At 53.1% G+C, this 16,357-nt stretch overlaps 2 protein-coding genes across 2 annotated transcripts; both read right to left on the reverse strand.

Moving 5' to 3' along the window:
* Window positions 1-1,012: 1,012 nt before the first annotated feature.
* LOC132319559 (feather keratin Cos1-2-like) lies at window positions 1,013-1,745 on the reverse strand. The gene is made up of 2 exons (XM_059830590.1): window positions 1,737-1,745; window positions 1,013-1,351 (listed from the first exon to the last, which is right to left on the reverse strand). The coding sequence occupies exon 2, from the start codon at window positions 1,328-1,330 to the stop codon at window positions 1,013-1,015; it is 318 nt and encodes a 105-aa protein (XP_059686573.1). The 5' UTR covers window positions 1,331-1,351; window positions 1,737-1,745.
* Window positions 1,746-10,102: 8,357 nt separating this feature from the next.
* On the reverse strand, window positions 10,103-15,372 carry LOC132319391 (uncharacterized). The gene is made up of 5 exons (XM_059830204.1): window positions 15,260-15,372; window positions 11,395-11,491; window positions 10,799-10,897; window positions 10,525-10,527; window positions 10,103-10,429 (listed from the first exon to the last, which is right to left on the reverse strand). Exons 1-5 carry the CDS (start codon window positions 15,370-15,372, stop codon window positions 10,103-10,105), a joined length of 639 nt encoding a protein of 212 aa, XP_059686187.1.
* Between the last annotated feature and the right edge of the window lie 985 nt (window positions 15,373-16,357).

Here is a 16,357-nt window from a genome sequence, read left to right on the forward strand (position 1 = left end):
GGGCTTGCCCGACCTATCCTTGCACTTGGATGCATGCCATACCCCTTCCTTCTGGAGAATGGTAGGAAGGCTAGGAGGAGGAGGCTCTGGGCTCTAGCCAAGGTGATTTCTCCTGTCATGCCCTCCTTCCATCCTCACGGCCATCTTCTGCCTGAGCTTTCTCCCTCAGCACAGCTCCATCCAGAGCAAGAGGAGCTGCCTCGAGTGCTTGTGGGGCTGCTGACCTCCCAGGTCCTCCTGCAGCACTGGGGTCCTCCCATGAAGACAGCACAAGTTGGGAGCACCATCCATAGGGCATGCTCTGAGGCCAAGGAGAGTATTTCTGGGCAGAGGTGCAGCAAGGGCAGGGCTGATGGTCACTGGCTGTGGAGTAGCCAGAGACAGTGACCTCAGCTCCAGGGGACAGGGACTGAAGGAGGCCCACAGACAGTGTGTCCTGCTCTCCCATTCCTCTAGGAATGAGGAAGGGCCCACTTGCTCACCCATTTGATCCCTCACAGTTTGCTTCCTTTCTCCCTGGGCAGCTTTAGAGAGCATCCAGAGAGGAAAGGACCACACGGAGCCAGAGGCTGGGATGCAGCAGAGTTTAATGAGTCCAAAGAAGGAAACAAGATCTCTCTGAGGAGAGGCCACAGTGATAGGATCACCATGGGCGGCCGAGAGTCAGTGCCCCATGATAAAGGGAGAATTCCCACAGGGCACCTGTCTGGCTGCCCCACAGAGGGAGAGGGGCAGGCAGGTCCCCCCTAAGCTGACTTTGGTGGTCCTCGTGGCCCAGGGAGCAGAAAACAACAAAGGAAAAGGCGGGACAGGAGAGAGTGGAGGAAGGGAACGAGAGGCATCGGCCGTGTTTTCAAGAGAGCTCAGGCTGGCCTTTCAAAGGGCTGACACTGTTTGCAGGAGGAGCAGGGCGTGCTCAGCCCCTCTCAAAGCAATGGCCACGATCTCCGTTGTTCATTCTGGCAGCATCTTCTGGGTTCCTGGATCTCCTTGTCTGGGTTGTCTGGTGGCTTTAGCAAGGGGGGCACCTTCTGCTGCCACAGTAGCGGCTGGTGATGCAGGAGATGTCGCAGCACCCAGAGTTGATGGGGACTCCATCACAGCTGAGGATGCTGCCAACGGCAGCAGAGGTGGAGGAGCCCACGGCAGTGTTCTGCGGGAAGGAGCTGAGGATGGGGCCGGGCAGGGTCACCACCACGGGGGAGGGCTGGATGACGATGGTGGAAGGCTGGCACTGCCTGACACAGGGCTCATTGCAGCTGTTGGCCAGCGGGGTCGGGCAGCAGGGCTGGCAGGGCTGGCAGGGCTGGCACTTGTCGGAGCAGGACATGTCTCGGGGCTGGCAGTGCACCTGGGAGAGAGGACAGGGAGGAAGGAGAGCACAGGGACACCTGAGCAACAGCCTGCAACCCCACCACAAGGAAGCCAAGACACCTGCTGGGAGCGGAGGTGGAGGGTGTGCAGGAGGGAACAAGGACTTCTTTGCCTCAGCCCAGCGGCGTCCTTCAGATAGCATCCAGGCCCAGGGATCCTCCTGTCTCGCCTGTAGCCAAAAAGCTACCTCAGCCCAGCCTCAGCCTACATCCATGACAGACCATCTCTCCTCTGCCTTCTCCCACGACCACGATCTCAGAGCAGTACCATAAGACCAAGGAGCAGGTATCAGCTGAGTTGTCCTTGAAAGCAAGACTCCGTCCTAGAGGAGGAGGTGGAGGAGAAAGGGGGTTCCAACTCACCTGGTTCCCAAGGAGAAGGAGGTGACAGAAGTGGTTGAGAGAGCGGCGAGTTAGGCTGGCTTTTATACTGGCCTCACGCTGCCTCAAGGCCAAAGGCAGTGCTGCATAAGCAACAATTTTCCTATACGTTCCTAATGAACGGAAACATCCCAGGTAATGACGTGACATGTGTTGCTGTTTCCCGCTACACCGCCTTTGCATTTCCTGGCTTATGGCATGCTCATTCCATCACGGATGTTTCTTCTGAGTGCTGGGATGAGAGGCCCCAGGATTTCCAGGGCAAGGATGCATCAGTGTGGGCAGAAGACATGGACTAAGTGCCAGAGGGGTGCGGTGGAGGCAGGTGATGTCAGCCTGGGGCACACCGAGTTGTTTGGTTTTTTTTTTTTTTATGAGCCTGCTGACAGGAAGGGCTCCAGCTGCTCCTAGCCCTGCAAACTTCCCATGGTCTTCTGAGACCTGACATTGTTTTCATGTAAGAAGCAATGGGCATTCTTATGGAGCACTAAACTCCACACTTTTTTTTAATGTCTGCAAGTTCCTTTTGATCTATTGTTCTTGCATAGATGTTTAGAGGAAGAAAGAAAAAGACACCATATAGACCTTATCTTCAGGAATTACTGAGTAAAACAAAGTCAGGTTGGATGGGGCTTTGAGCAACAGATCTAATGAAAGATGTCCCTGCCTATGGCCATGCTCATGACTCCTAGGAGCCCAGGACCTGCGTGGGCCCTGCTGTCCCATCATCCATTCTTGCCTCTAGATTTTATAATCTTTTATAATCATTAGTCCAAGCACTTCCTCCTTCTCTTCTTCCTTATCCTCTAATATATTCAACATCGTTGTTCTGGCCTCTGAGCAGTCAGGGAGAAGTGCAGGCAGGAGACGTGAAATAACCTGCTCAGTTAACACGCTCACCATTTCTGCGTTTCTTTGACCGCAGTTGGGGTTGGAGAGCTGGAAGCACTCTCTGGCTGCAGGGAGCTCAGGGAAGAGTTTGGGTGCTCGTCGGCATGACTTCTGGCACAGCCTCATGCCATGAATGGCTCATCTTGCCCAGGCCTTACCCCAGGTCAGCAGAGAAAATTTCTGGCCTGTTGTTGCCTCTGCCCCAGTCTTCAATGAAAGTGAGAGACTGCTCACCACCTTTCAGCTTCTTGATGTAGCTTGGACCATGCTGTAGGCACCTGGGAAGGCAGGGGATGCCTGGTGGCCAATGGCTGAAGGTGAGTCAGCAGTGTGCCTTGTGGCAAAGCAGACCTACTGCACTCTGAGATGTCCTAGCCAAAGTCTAGCCAGCACACCCAGAGAAGTGATCTTTCTCCTCTATTTGGCACTCATGAGACCATGCCTGGGGGTCCTGTGTTCAGTTTGGGGCTCCTCGGTGTGTAGGAAAGGTACTGACCTGTGGGAGCGAGTCCAGTGGAAGTCCCCAACGCAGTCAGGGGGCTTGAGGACATGATGCACAAAGAGAGCCTGAGGGAAAAGGGCCTTAGGAAAAGAAGGCTCAAGGGAGACCTTACGGGTGCCTAGGTGCTCTGAGGATGTGGAAAAGATGGAGCCAGGCTCTTCTCAAACTCCACAGTGGTAGGACGAGAGGCAAAGGACACAGTCTGGAACCTGGGAAATTCTAGTTAGATATTAGAAACGTATTTTAATTTTTTTTATTATTATTATTTTTTTGTTAACCTTGAAAATTCTCAATTACTGGAATGGGCTTCCTAGAGATGTTGTGCAGGCTCCGGCCTTGGAAATTTTCAGGACTTGGGCCCTGACCAGCCTGATCTAATGCGACCTGCTCTGAGCAGGGACTTGGAATGGGTGATCTGTAGAGGTCCTGTCCAACCTAAATTATTCTATGATTCTATGGAAAAAGTGAAAATAGTTTGGATGGTTTGTTTCTTAAAGGATAGAAGTACAGAGAGGATAAATGTAGATGAAATCTGTTTTGAAGAAACTGAGAATGGAAGGGTTACTATCAAGTGGAAAGGCTGGTTTTCATTTTGTTTTGTTTTTCCAATGAGCTTTTAATAAACTGATATATGAGATGGAATGGGACAGTGTGGCAGGAAACTTCATTTATTGATTCCTGAGATAGCTCCTTTTGGACAGAGGGAGAAAGTCCACAGTGCCTGGGGGCTGAGTGGGACCCTTGGAGCCAGCAGGATCTGGTGGTGTTGATCATTGTGTTTGTGAGAGCTGCAGCCTTGCGTTGTGCTGACAGGAGTTTGGGGCTAGACACCATGTAGGAGCCGGGAGAAGCCAATGCTATCAAGGGCTTGAGGTTGGTGGGAGAGGAGACACAAGTATCAAGGAAGGAGAGACTCCCAAGACGTTGCACAGGGGGATGTGTCAGAGAGGCTGGTCTATCCCTCTTTTACCCCTCACCTTGGAAAGGCAGAAGTCTTCATCTTTCTGCATTTGCTTTTCCTCTGTTGTGTAGCCTAGGATGGGAGAGTGTTATGGTGCCTTCCTGTGCCACTTGGGTGCATGGAAGGACAAGCTGCAGCCAGCTCTGCAGTGATGGACTCCCAGAAGACTCCTAAGAGAGAACTGCCTTGTCTGGGTGAGGTTGAGGTGCATCTTGGAACCATCCATATCTCCTGGGATCCCCTTTTCTCTTTGAGGGTGTGCAGTGTCCTTGAAAAATCCTGCTGCTGCTGCTGCTGCTGCTGAAGATGATGGTGATGATGATGATGATTATTACTATTGTTGTTGTTGCAGAAAATTGATGAAGGCTCTTTTAGACTCTAAAGTTGTTGTTGGAGCCTGGCTCCTCTCTGGGGTTTGTATTGTATTGGCAAGGTTTTGGTAGCAGGGGGGCTACAGGGGTGGCTTCTGTGAGAAGCTGCTAGAAGCTTCCCCCATGTCCTATAGAGCCAATGCCACCTGGCTCCAAGACGGACCCGCTGCTGGCCAAGGCCAAGCCAATCAGCAATGGTGGTAGCGCCTCTGTGATAACATGTTTAAGAAAGGCAAAAAACAACTGTGCAATGGCAGCCCGAGAAGAGAGGATTGAGAATCCTTAAGAGAAACCACTCTGCAGACACCAAGGTCAGTGAAGAAGGAGGGGGAGGAGGTGCTCCAGGCGCCAGAGCAGAGATTCCCCTGCAGCCCGTGGTGAAGACCATGGTGAGGCAGGCTGTCCCTCTGCGGCCCATGGAGGTCCACGGTGGAGCAGACATCTACCTGCAGCCCGTGGAGGACCCCACGCCAGAGCAGGTGGATGCCCGAAGGAGGCTGTGACCCCTTGAGAAGCCTGCGCTGAAGCAAGCTCCTGGGAGGACCTGTTGGACCTGTGGAGAGCGAAGCCCATGCTGAAACAGGTTTGATGGCAGGACTTGTGACCCTGCGGGGAAGCCACGCTGGAGCAGTCTGTTCCTGAAGGGCTGCACTCCGTGGAAAGGACCCACGCTGGAGCAGTACGTGAAGAACTGTAGCCTGTGGGAAGGACCCACATTGGAGAAGTTCGTGGAGAACTGTCTCCCACAGGAAGGACCCCACGCTGCAGCAGGGGAAGAGTGTGAGGAGTCCTCCCCTGGAGGATGAAGGAGCAGCAGAAACAACGTGTGATGAGCTGACCGCAACCCCCATTCCCCACACCCCTGTGCCGCTCGGGGGGGGAGGAGGTAGAGAAAATTGGGAGTGACGTTGAGCCTACGAAGGAGGGAGGGGTGGGGGGAAGGTGTTTTAAGATTTGGTTTTACTTCTCATTATCCTACTCTGATTTTGATTGGTAATAAATTAAATTAATTTCCCCAAGTTGAGTCTGTTTTGCCCATGATGGTAACAGTGAGGGATCTCCCTGTCCTTATCTCAACCCACGAGCCTTTCATTATATTTTCTGTCCCCTGTCCAGCTGAGGAAGGGGACTGAGCCAAAGAGCGGCTTTGGTGGGCACCTGGTGTCCGGCCAGGGTCAACCCACCACGGGGTTGCAGGTTATCCTGACGGAATAGGTCACACAGCCAGATTCTCCGGGCTGCTGCACAACCGGGTTCCTCATGTATTTCTGGGGATATGCGGGACAGGTGGTGTTCCTAGGTGGCAGAGGAAGGAAAGGGGAGAAGTGGTAGAAACATAGGGCCCATCTGTTCCCAGTAGAAATAGCAATGTCCCCAGAGAGATGGTGTAAAACCTTAGTGGGGCAAAATTAAAAGTCTTAAATGGTCCATCAGGGGTGTGCAGAAGAGCAGGCATTTCTCACCATGGGTGGGAGGACTCCACTGGGATATCAGACCAGGAAGAGACCCTTCCCACCATGGGGAATCCAGAGCTACCAGGCTGCCTCACTGTAAAGGTCTTGGCTGCAGGAGCAGCGCATGTCACTGCTGGAGGAGGGAGGACCACAGCAGGAGCAGATATGTTTTCGCTCAGGTGATTGTAGAGGCTGAATCCAGCAGTGTGAGACGATCTGAGCTCTGGCTGAACTTGCAATCCTCCTTTTGAACCCTTGTAGGTCTGCAAAGGACAAATGTTCATCAGACATTGGTGTTTTCAGCCTGGCAGGATCAGGAACGCATGTGTGCACACATCAGGCTTCACTGAACTGTTTGGGGAGCTCCTCTGTGCACAGGGACAAGCCTCAGCCAAACAGGACATATGCTTGTCAGGGCTATTTTGCTGACGGCTCAGGAGATACTTGGAGGAGAGTGTGGCAGGATCAGGAGCCTTGAACATCACCAGGAGGGAATTGCCTCCCCTGCTCTGCCTGTGTAGGGGCAAGACCATTCCCCCATCTCTCCTGGGGCTGCTTTTTACTTCTGTGCCCCTCCTTCACACTTCCCCAGACACTTCTGACGCACTCTCTTTTGCCCTTCTCCTGATGCTTCTTGGACTTGAGTCCCTTTATGGACACCTCAGTCTCCCCTTGCTCTTGCTGCATCCCCAGCTTTTCCTGCTTCTGCACCTCACTGATGAGGAAGGGGAGAGGATCTGGATCAAGTCTAGCGATAGCATGAGGTCTGCAGTCACAGTGAGTGGTACCAACAGCCCAATCTCAGCCAGGGGCCACCTGTCCTCCTTTGGGGAAGTTTTGATGTCTCCTCTGATGTCCTCAGGAAGGTGAGCAATAACTACATGAGACCTTACCACTCCCTTGCGGCCTGGTCATCTTCTTAGGAGTGAAATGGTGTTCTGGAACCAGTCCCAGCTCCCAGGCAGGCAGCAGTGCTGCAGTGACATGCTCCTATGATTGGAGCTGGGACAAGCTAGGCTCCCCAGAGGCTGCTGATGCTGAGGTTGGGGCATTAGTCTGTAAGGTGTTCATCACAATCACGATTAATAATAGCTGGCGCATTGAGTCCCACCACTACAAACCGGGTTGCTCTTGTCTGGAGAGGAAGCGCTTTCAAAATTGGATTAATTTCAGTGTATTGTATTTCCATTTTCTGTAACTTCAGCCGGGGCAGCTGATCTAAGAGGAACCTGTAGTGCTTTTTCAGTCTCGTGTTTTTAAGCATAGCAATAAAATAAAGGAAGACACAGCAAAAGCAACGTTAAGCATGACACCCTTTCCAACGTTCGTGGGTCGAGGGGGTCAAGCATACTTCTGTGCTCCCTGTGAAAGACAAAACCAGTCCAAGACCATTATTGGCAGTTATCTGCTGGCCTGGTGCAGTGTTTTAGGCCCAGGGGAACTCAAAAGACAGGCCCACAAGGAAAAGCAAGAAGTACACAGACTAAGATCTGTGGATGTATGGACGAGATATGACTCGACTGCCACAACTGAAGTTCACCCACACTTTCTCCAACACACTGTTCTCTACCATGCTGATCTGTCACCTCTCCCTGACGAAGAAAACTCTTTCTCCCTTTTAGTTACTCTTTCAAGATATACCGTACCTCTTTTGTCTCTGTAAAACACGCATAAGGTTTGGTGGTGTGGGCCCGTGGGGCTGTGGCTGCAGAGTCAGTGCTGTGGCTGCAGAGTCAGTGCTGGGCAGTGTCACTACTGGGGTAGTGTTGGGCAGAAAAGCCTCTGACCAACAAGAGGAGCAGGAAAAAACATTTTCAAGTGCCTGCCGTGGGCAAAGCAGTCTCAGCTTGGGGAATTTTATACAATTTAATCTCCTGCCAGTCAACACAAATTTGTGGTCACTGAGCTGGGGGTATTCAAGGGGAGTGAGGGCCCCAGTGTGTGGTCTGGCCAAGCTGATTTCTACAGCAATCTGTGAGTCACCGTAGCCCTGCACATCTGTGCAGCTGCTGGGCTGTGTAGGGAACTGGTTGAGGGGTGGAGGGTTTATAGGTGACCTGTCCTTGCTACCCTTGTCCTTGGGCACAGACCATGCCCCCTCATTCTGGAGACAGGTGGGAGGATGAGGAGAAGAAGGTCCCGGGCTGTTGTAAAAGCTGTTTCCATCCCCACTTCTGCATCCTTTGGGGCCATCTGACTGAGATTTTTTTCCCAACACAGGGCTATCCAAAGCAGGAGGAATTCCCTTCTTCACAGGCTTGTGAGCTGCTGACCTCTCAGAGCCTCCAGCAGCACCGGGCTCCTCACTGAGGGATAGCAGTGGTTGGGCTCCCCATCTGCAGGACGTGCTCTAAGGCCACAGGGCCGTATCTGAGCAGAGATCATAGAATCATAGCATCATAGACTAGTTTGGGTTGGAAGGGAACTTTAAAGGTCATCTAGTCCCAACCCCCCTGCAATGAGCAGGGACATCTTCAACAAGATCAGGGTGCTCCGAGCACTGTCCAACCTGACACTGAATGTTTCCAGGGATGGGGCATGTACCACCTCTCTGGGCAACCTGTTCCAGTGTTTCACCACCCTCATTGTAAAAAATTTCTTCCTTATACGTAGTCTGAATCTCCCATCCTCCAGTTTAAAGTCACTACCCCTTGCCCTACCGCAGCAGGCCCCCATCTTTCTTATAGGGTCCCTTTGAGTATTGAAAGGCTGCAATAAGGTCTCCCTGGAGCACTCTCTTCTCCAGGCTAAACAACCCCAACTCTCTCAGCCTTTCTTCCCTCTGTTCATTTGTTCATGTGTTCCATCCCTCTGATCATTTTGGTGGCCCTCCTCCGAAGCCGCTCCAACAGGTCCATGTCTTTCCTGTACTGAGGGCTCCAGAGCTGGACGCAGTACTCCGGGTGGGGTCTCACCAGAATGGAGTAGAGAGGCAGAGTCACCTCCCTCGACCTGCTGCCCACGCTTCTTTTGATGCAGCCCAGGATACGGTTGGCCTTCTGGGCTGCAAGCACATATTGCCAGCTCATGTCCAGCTTTTCATCCACCAGTACCCCCAAGTCCTTCTCCGCAGGGCTGCTCTCAACCCTTTCATATCCAAGCAGGTGTTGATACCAGGGGCTGCCCTGACCCAGGTGCAGGACCTTGAACTTGACCTTGTTGAACCTCATGAGGTTCACATGGGCCCACTTCTCGAGCTTGTCCAGGTCCCTCTGGATGACATCTCACCCCTCAGGTGTGTCAACCGCACCACTCAGCTTGGTGTTGTCTGCAAACTTGCTGAGCGTGCACTCGATCCCACTGTCTATGTCACTGATGAAGATATTAAACAGTACTGGTCCCAATACAGACCCCTGGGGGACACCACTCATCACCGATCTCCATCTGGACATTGAGCCGTTGACCACTACCCTCTGGATGCGACTGTCCAACCAGTTCCCCATCCACTGAACAGTCTACCCATCAAACCCATATCTCTCCAATTAAAAGAGAAGGATGTTGTGGGGGACCATGTCAAAGGCCTGATGCCAGAATGCGGTGGCCTGATCGCCTCTGGCTGTGGAGGAGCTGAGTACGTCTACCTCAGCTCCAAGAGACAGTGACTGGAAGGGACCCAATGTCCTGTGTCCCACCCTCCCCTTCCTCTGGGAATGGTGAAAGGTCCACTTGTGCCCCCACCTTACCCGCACCACCCAAGACAATGCCTTTCTTCCTTGACAACTTGAGACAACAAGACCGTGGAGGCAGAGGCTGAAATGCGGAAAACTTTAATGACTCTGAAGAGGGAAACAAGTTCACTTCTAGAGGAGGGGGGCAGAGGAGGGAGAGCACTAGCAGCTGTCGAAAGTCTGTGCCCATTGCCCACGGTGGAGATCCCACAGGGCATCCATCTGCCTGCTCCGTGGAGGGAGAGGGGTCAGCACATCCCCCAGGTAGGCTCTGGGGGTCTTATGGCCCAGAAGAACAGAAGACAAGAAAGAGATGGGAGAGAGCGGAAGGCAAGGAAATTAAACATTGGCCACGTTTTCAGAGAGCCCCAGCTGCCCTCCTTTGGAAGGGCAGCACTGAATGTTCAGCCTCTCTGAAATCGATGGCCAGGAGCTCTGTCCTCAGTCCAGAATCTAGGTCTGGATTCCTGGAGGTCCTTGTCTTGTCTGTCACCAGTGGCTTTAGCAGGGTTGACATCTGCTGCCACAGTAGCGGCTGGTAATGCAGGAGAGGTCACAGCACCCAGAGTTGATGGGGACTCCGTCACAGCTGAGGATGCTGCCAACAGCAGCAGACGTGGAGGATCCCACAACGGTGTTCTGCGGGAAGGAGCTGAGGATGGGGCCAGGCAGGGCCACCACCACGGGAGGGGGCTCAATGACGACAGTGGAGTTCTGGCACTGCCTGACACAGGGCTCATTGCAGCTGTTGGCCAGTGGGGTGGGGCCACAGGGCTGGCATGGCAGGCACTGGTTGTAGCAGGACATGTCTCGAGGCTGGAGGTGCACCTGGGAGAGAGGGTAGAGAGGAGTCAGAGCACAGGGACATGTGAGGAGCAGGCTGCCACGAGCCCATCACCCCACTGAGAGCATGTCAAAGGCACCTGCTGAGCCAGGAGGTAGAAACTGGGCAGTGAGGCATAAGGGTTTCTTGGCCTCATCCAGACATGGTACTGCAAAGTGTCACCAGGCCCAGCGGGGCTGCTACCTATTTCTTCAATGACAAGCCTCCTCAGGCAAGTCCCAGACACTCTCTGAGTCAGACCTTTACCCTTCTTCGCCCTCCCATGACAAACAGCACCACGACCCAGCATAGGATGGAGGAGTACACCTCTGCATGACCAGAAAAAGGACGTGAGGAAAGGGCTTCAGACTCACCTGGTTCCCAAGGAGGAGGTGCGAGAAGTGGATGAGAGAGTGAGGAGCTGGGCTGGCTTTTATGGTGGCCCTGACCTGCCCCAGGCCCAGAGGCAGCTTCTACGGAAGTGGCAATTTTCTAAGGTGCTCATGATGGACGGAAAACATTCCAGCTAATGACATGGGTAAGGTGGTTGTTTTCCGCAACACTACCTTCTCATTTCCTGGCTAATGCCATACCCATTCCCTCACAGAGGCTTCTTCTGAGTGCTGGGATTGAAAGGCACCAGGATTTCCGGGGCAGGAACGTGTCAGTGCCAGCAGAAGCCTCAGCTCAAGTGCTGGATGGGTGCAGCGCAAGCAAGTGACGTTGGCCTGGGGCACGCTGGTGGGGTTGCCTGTGGCTGTGCTGACAGGAAGGGGCCCAGCTGCTCCCAGCCGTGCGATCCTTGGCTGGTCACCCAAGGGCTTTCCTTGCGTGAGGACATGCTGTGTCTTTCTCTTTCCCTCCCTCTCTCCCAACACAATGAGGATGTTTCCCTGTGGAGGCTGCCTGCTGCGTTCCCAAGTCCTGACGGAGCATTTGAGAGTCCATTTTGGCCCCCACCCTCAAATACAGCAGGGGCAGAGGAAGCAGCAGTCCACCTCATGGCTTCCATGGAGCACTTCAGGCAACGGGACTGCCTGATCCAGAGGTTTGGAGCTAGACAATATCTAGAAGGACACAGAGTTATTAATTTACATTACTCACTACATGAAAGTTGTTGAAACTTGAAACTTGACAGGCAGAAAGAAGATGTCGTTTTGTGGCCTGAACATAGTAAGAAAACCCCCGCAAAATGCCAAATGGCAAAACTATTTTTAAATTCTGTGTGGGGAAAATTTGGACAGAGATCCAACCTACACAACATCAACATTGTAAGACAACCAGATGAGTTGTATGGTTACCTCTTCTCTCCAGCTTATGACATGTCCTCTTGTGCTTTTATTGATGAGGACACGGCCACCGTCTCATGGAACCATGCCAAAGGGTACACGACCCTGGAGTACAATGCTAACATTCCTGTAGCTTGCTTCACAACAGCATATGCACACCTAGAGCTTTACAATCTCTCAGGTGCCCTGCAAGACCATTGCCTTTATCTTGATTGCCTTTATCTTGCCTCTGTGATATCTGTGAGTCACGCAGGGGACCGGGGCCCCCCTGCTCAGTGAGTTGATGGGCAAGTGTCTGCCAGATGAGCATATCGTGGAGTTTGTGTCATCAGGCCCTAAATCCTACAGCTTCTTGCAGTCTAGAGAAAAGTGTAATTTAAGAGGTTGAAGGCATCACTCTAAAAGCAGCAAACAGAGGAAAAAACAATTTTGCGGCACTGAGGGATCTCATGTGGGATTTCAGTGTAAATCTAGTCAGTGACAACCCTGAAAAGATCATGATAGAGCATCAGGAACAAGCAGAAGTGGGCAATAGAAACCAAGGTCCCTTTGGAAGATGCAGAAGGTGTTCTATGACAAGGGAGTACTGACTAAGAATTTAAAAGCCTCCTTTACGGCTTTTGATCATGGGCATGCACTGCAAGCACCCCTTTTCTGCTATCCTGGAAAGGCATAGCAACTGTGGGAAAAGTTACTTTGTAAAAAGTCTTTTGGAGAATCACAGAGTGCTTGAGGCTGGAAGGGACCTCTAAAAGTAACCTTGTCCAACCACCGTTCTGAAGAAGGGTCACCTAGAGCAGGTTGCCCAGAACTATGTCCTCATGGCTCTTGAATATCTCCAAGGAGGGAGACTCCACAACCTCTCTGGGTAACGTGTTCCAGTGCTCAGTCACCCTCACAGTAAAAAAACGTTACCTGACATGTTTCAGACAGAGCCTCCTGTCTTTCAGCCTGTGCCCATTGCCTGTGGTCCTGTCACTGGGCACCTCTGAGAACAGTTCACTTTGCACTTTCCCCATCTTCATTGCACCTTTCCTTCAGCTATCTTTATATATAGGGTATTGGGTTTACGTGACAAGGTAGCGGAGGGTTCTGCAGGGGTGGTTTCTGTGAGCAGATGCCAGAAGCTGTCCTCATGGCAGATGGAGCCAGTGCCAGCTGGCTCCAAGACAGACCCAACGCTGGCCAAAGCTGAGCCGATCAGTGATGTTGGTAGTGCTTCTCTGGTAACATATTTAAGAAGAGGTAAAAAACTGCTATGCAACAGCAGCTGGGAGAGAGGACTGAGAATATGTGAGAGAAAACAACTATGCAGACACCAAAGTCAGCGAAGAAGGAGGGGGAGGTGGCATGGGACCTCCAGGAACTGGAGCAGTCATTCCCCTGCAGCCTGTGGTGAAGACCATGCTGAGGCGGGTTGTCCCCATGCAGCCCATGGAGGTCCACGGTGGAGCAGATATCCACCCTGCAGCCCATGGAGGACCTCTGCCCAGAGCAGGTGGATGTACCGTGAAGGAAGCTGTGACCCCGTGAAGAGCCTGCGCTGGAACAGGTTCCTGGCAGGATGTCGTGATTTAGTCCCAACCGGCAACTAATCACCACACAGCCGCTCACTCACTCCCTTTCCTCAGCTGGACAGGAGAGAGAAAATATGACGAAAAGCTCGTAGGCCGAGACAAGGGCATAGGGAGATCACTCACCAATTACCATCATGGGCAAAACAGACTTAACTTGGGAAAATTAGTTTAATCTATTGCCAATAAAAATCAGAATAGGATAATGAGAAATAAAACCAAATCTTAAAAAAAACCCACCTTCCCCCCACCCCTCCCTTCTTCCCGGGCTCAACTTCACTCCTGATTTTCTCTACCTCTTTCCCCCCGAGCGGCGCAGGGGGACGGGGAATGGGGGTTGCGGTCAGTTCATCACACGCCGTTTCTGCCGCTCCTTCCTGCTCACACTCTTCCCCTGCTGCAGCGTGGGGTCCCTCCCACGGGAGAGAGTTCTCCACGAACTTCTCCAATGTGGGTCCTTCCCACGGGCTGCAGTTCTTCACAAACTGCTCCAGCGTGGGTCCTTTCCATGGGGTGCAGTCCTTCAGGAAGAGACTGCTCCAGCGTGGGTCCCCCGCGGGGTCACAAGTCCTGCCAGCATACCTGCTCCAGCGTGGACTCCTCTCTCCATGAGTCCACAGGTCCTGCCAGGAGCCTGCTCCAGTGTGGGATTCCCACAGGGTCACAGCCTCCTTCGGGCATCCACCTGCTCCTGCATGGGGTCCTCCATGGGCTGCAGGTGGAGATCTGCTCCACCATGGACCTCCACTCCACCGTGGACCTCCATGGGGACAACCTGCCTCACCATGGTCTTCACCACGGGCTGCAGGGGAATCTCTGCTCTGGCGCCTGGAGCACCTCCTCCCCCTCCTTCTTCACTGACCTTGGTGTCGGCAGAGTTGTTTCTCTCACATATTCTCTCTCCTCTCTTCCCCCGCTGCCGTTTCCCAGTTTTTCCCCCCCTTCTTAAATATGTTATGCCGATAAATATGTTGCCGATTAGCTCGGCCTTAGCCAGTGGCAGGTCCATCTTGGAGCCGGCTGGCATTGGCTCTATCAGACACAGGGGAAGTTTCTAGCAGCTTCTCACAGAAGCCACCCCTGTAGCCGCCCCCCCGCTACCAAAACATTGCCACGCAAACCCAATACACAGGAGCTGCGGGTCCGTGGAGAGAAGCCCACACTGGAGCAGGTTTTCTGGTAGGACCTGTGGCCCCATGGCGGACCCAGACTGGAGCAGTCTGTTCCTGAACAGCTGCACGCAGTGGAAAGGATCCATGCTGGAGCAGTTCGTGAAGAACTGCTGCCTGTGGGAAGGACCCACGTTGGAGAATTTTGTGAAGGACCGTCTCCTGTGGGTGGGACCCCACGCTGGAGCTGGGAAAGAGCGTGAGGAGGAAAGAGTAGCAGACACTACGTGTAATGAACTGACCTCAACCCCCCATTCCCTATCCCCCTGCACCACTTGAGGGGAGGAGGTAGAGAAGTCGGCAGTGAAGTTGAGCCCGGGAAAAAGGGAGGGGTGGGGAGAATGTGATTTTAGATGTGTTCTTATTTTTCATTATCTTGCTCTGATTTTGACTGGAAATAAATTCAATTAATTTCCCCAAGATGACTCTGTTTTGCACGTGACTGTAATTGCTGAGTGATTTCCCTGTCCTTATCTTGACCCATGAGCCTTTCATGATATTTTCTCCCCCTGTCCAGTTGAGGAGGGGGAGTGAAAGAGCATCTTGCTGGGCACCTAGCAGTCAGCCAAGCCGCCACACATTGATAAGATCCTCCCTGAACCTTCTCCTCTCTAGGGTAACCAGTTCCAGTGCTCTCAGCCTTACCTCATAGGAGAGATGGTCCAGTCCCTTAATTACCTTTGTGACCCTTCATTAGACTCTTTCCACTACGACCATTGTACTAAGGAGCCCAGAATTGGATCCAGTACTCCAGGTGTTGCCTGACCAGTGCTGAGTAGAGGGAAAGGGTCACTTTCCTCTACCTGCTAGTAACACTCCTCTTAATGTAGCCCAGGTCACTGTTAGCCTTCTTTGAGGAAAGGGCACATTTCTGTCTCATGATCAACTTGGTGTCCACCAGGATGACCCAGGTCATTTTCTGAAAAGCTGCTTTCCAGCTGAGCAGCCCCCAGAACAGAAAATGATCCTGTCCTCCGTCCTGGTCCTGTGCTTCTGGCAGAGTGTGAAGTCTGTGTGAGGGCAAAACCCCCACGCCACAGGGCCCCAGGGTCTTCAGGTGTGGAAAGGCCCTGGTCTGTGTGTGGGGAGCAGCAGTGCTGCATGGAGCACAAGGGCCACTTCAGACCCAGGGCTCTGGGAATGCTGAAGGAGCTTGGTGCCTGGGGGAAGGCACCCCAGCGTGTGCCCTATGGCTGGGCTGGTGCATGCCCTGTGCCATTCAGGGACAGCTCACGGATCCTGCTGAGCACAGAATCGGGTCGCACTGTCACTGCCATGTCTCAGCAGAGCTCGGGGTATCTCCTTTCACACAGCACCTTTCTGGACCAGAGTTGGGTTGTGGCACTTGTGGGGCCATAGAGTTCCTGGGCCTCAAGAAAGCTGCTCTGTACTTGGGGAAGACAATGCAGCACAGAGCAGGGTTGTGTGTTTAGGCAGCAGTCACAGTCCCAGGGATGCCTTCACCCAAGGGGGTGTTGGGTTCACAGGGACAGGGGACTCCAGTGTGTGGCCTGCTGTAGCTGATACCAACGTGTGAACACCTCAGCCCTACACATGTAGTCAACAGGTGGGCCATGCCAGATGCTGTGCTGAAGGGTGGTAGGGCTGCATGAGGAAGCTGTCCCTGCTGCCCATGCCCAGGCGTGCTGACCATGGGCCCTAGGTGAGGTGATGGAGGGGAGGGGCAGGTGGAGTAGGGACTGTGGGCCATCCCCAAGGCTATTTGCCATTCTTAATTCCTGCCATCCTTTGGCAACATAGTCTTCTGAGCCTCCTTGCCCAGCACGGCTCCAGCCAAAGCAAGAGCACCACTCTTCCCCAAGAGCTTGTGGGACTGCTGTACCTCTCCAGGGCCTCCCACATGCCCGCAGGCCTTCCCTGGAGGACAGCAGTTGTCAGGA

The sequence above is a fragment of the Gavia stellata genome, chromosome 28 (genome assembly GCF_030936135.1).
Source record: "Gavia stellata isolate bGavSte3 chromosome 28, bGavSte3.hap2, whole genome shotgun sequence".
Classification (NCBI taxonomy): domain Eukaryota; kingdom Metazoa; phylum Chordata; class Aves; order Gaviiformes; family Gaviidae; genus Gavia; species Gavia stellata.

What these genes read in the sequence shown, in the direction of transcription:
- LOC132319391 (XM_059830204.1), bottom strand. Translation starts at nt 15,372, where the DNA reads ATGACCTGGGTCATCCTGGTGGACACCAAGTTGATCATGAGACAGAAA. An exon ending in AAGAGGAGTGTTACTAGCAG is followed by an intron (nt 11,492 to 15,259) that starts GTAGAGGAAAGT and finishes GTGTCCTTCTAG; the next exon opens with ATATTGTCTAGCTCCAAACC. An exon ending in CTGCTTCCTCTGCCCCTGCT is followed by an intron (nt 10,898 to 11,394) that starts GTATTTGAGGGT and finishes CCACTTCCGTAG; the next exon opens with AAGCTGCCTCTGGGCCTGGG.
- LOC132319559 (XM_059830590.1), bottom strand. Translation starts at nt 1,330, where the DNA reads ATGTCCTGCTCCGACAAGTGCCAGCCCTGCCAGCCCTGCCAGCCCTGC.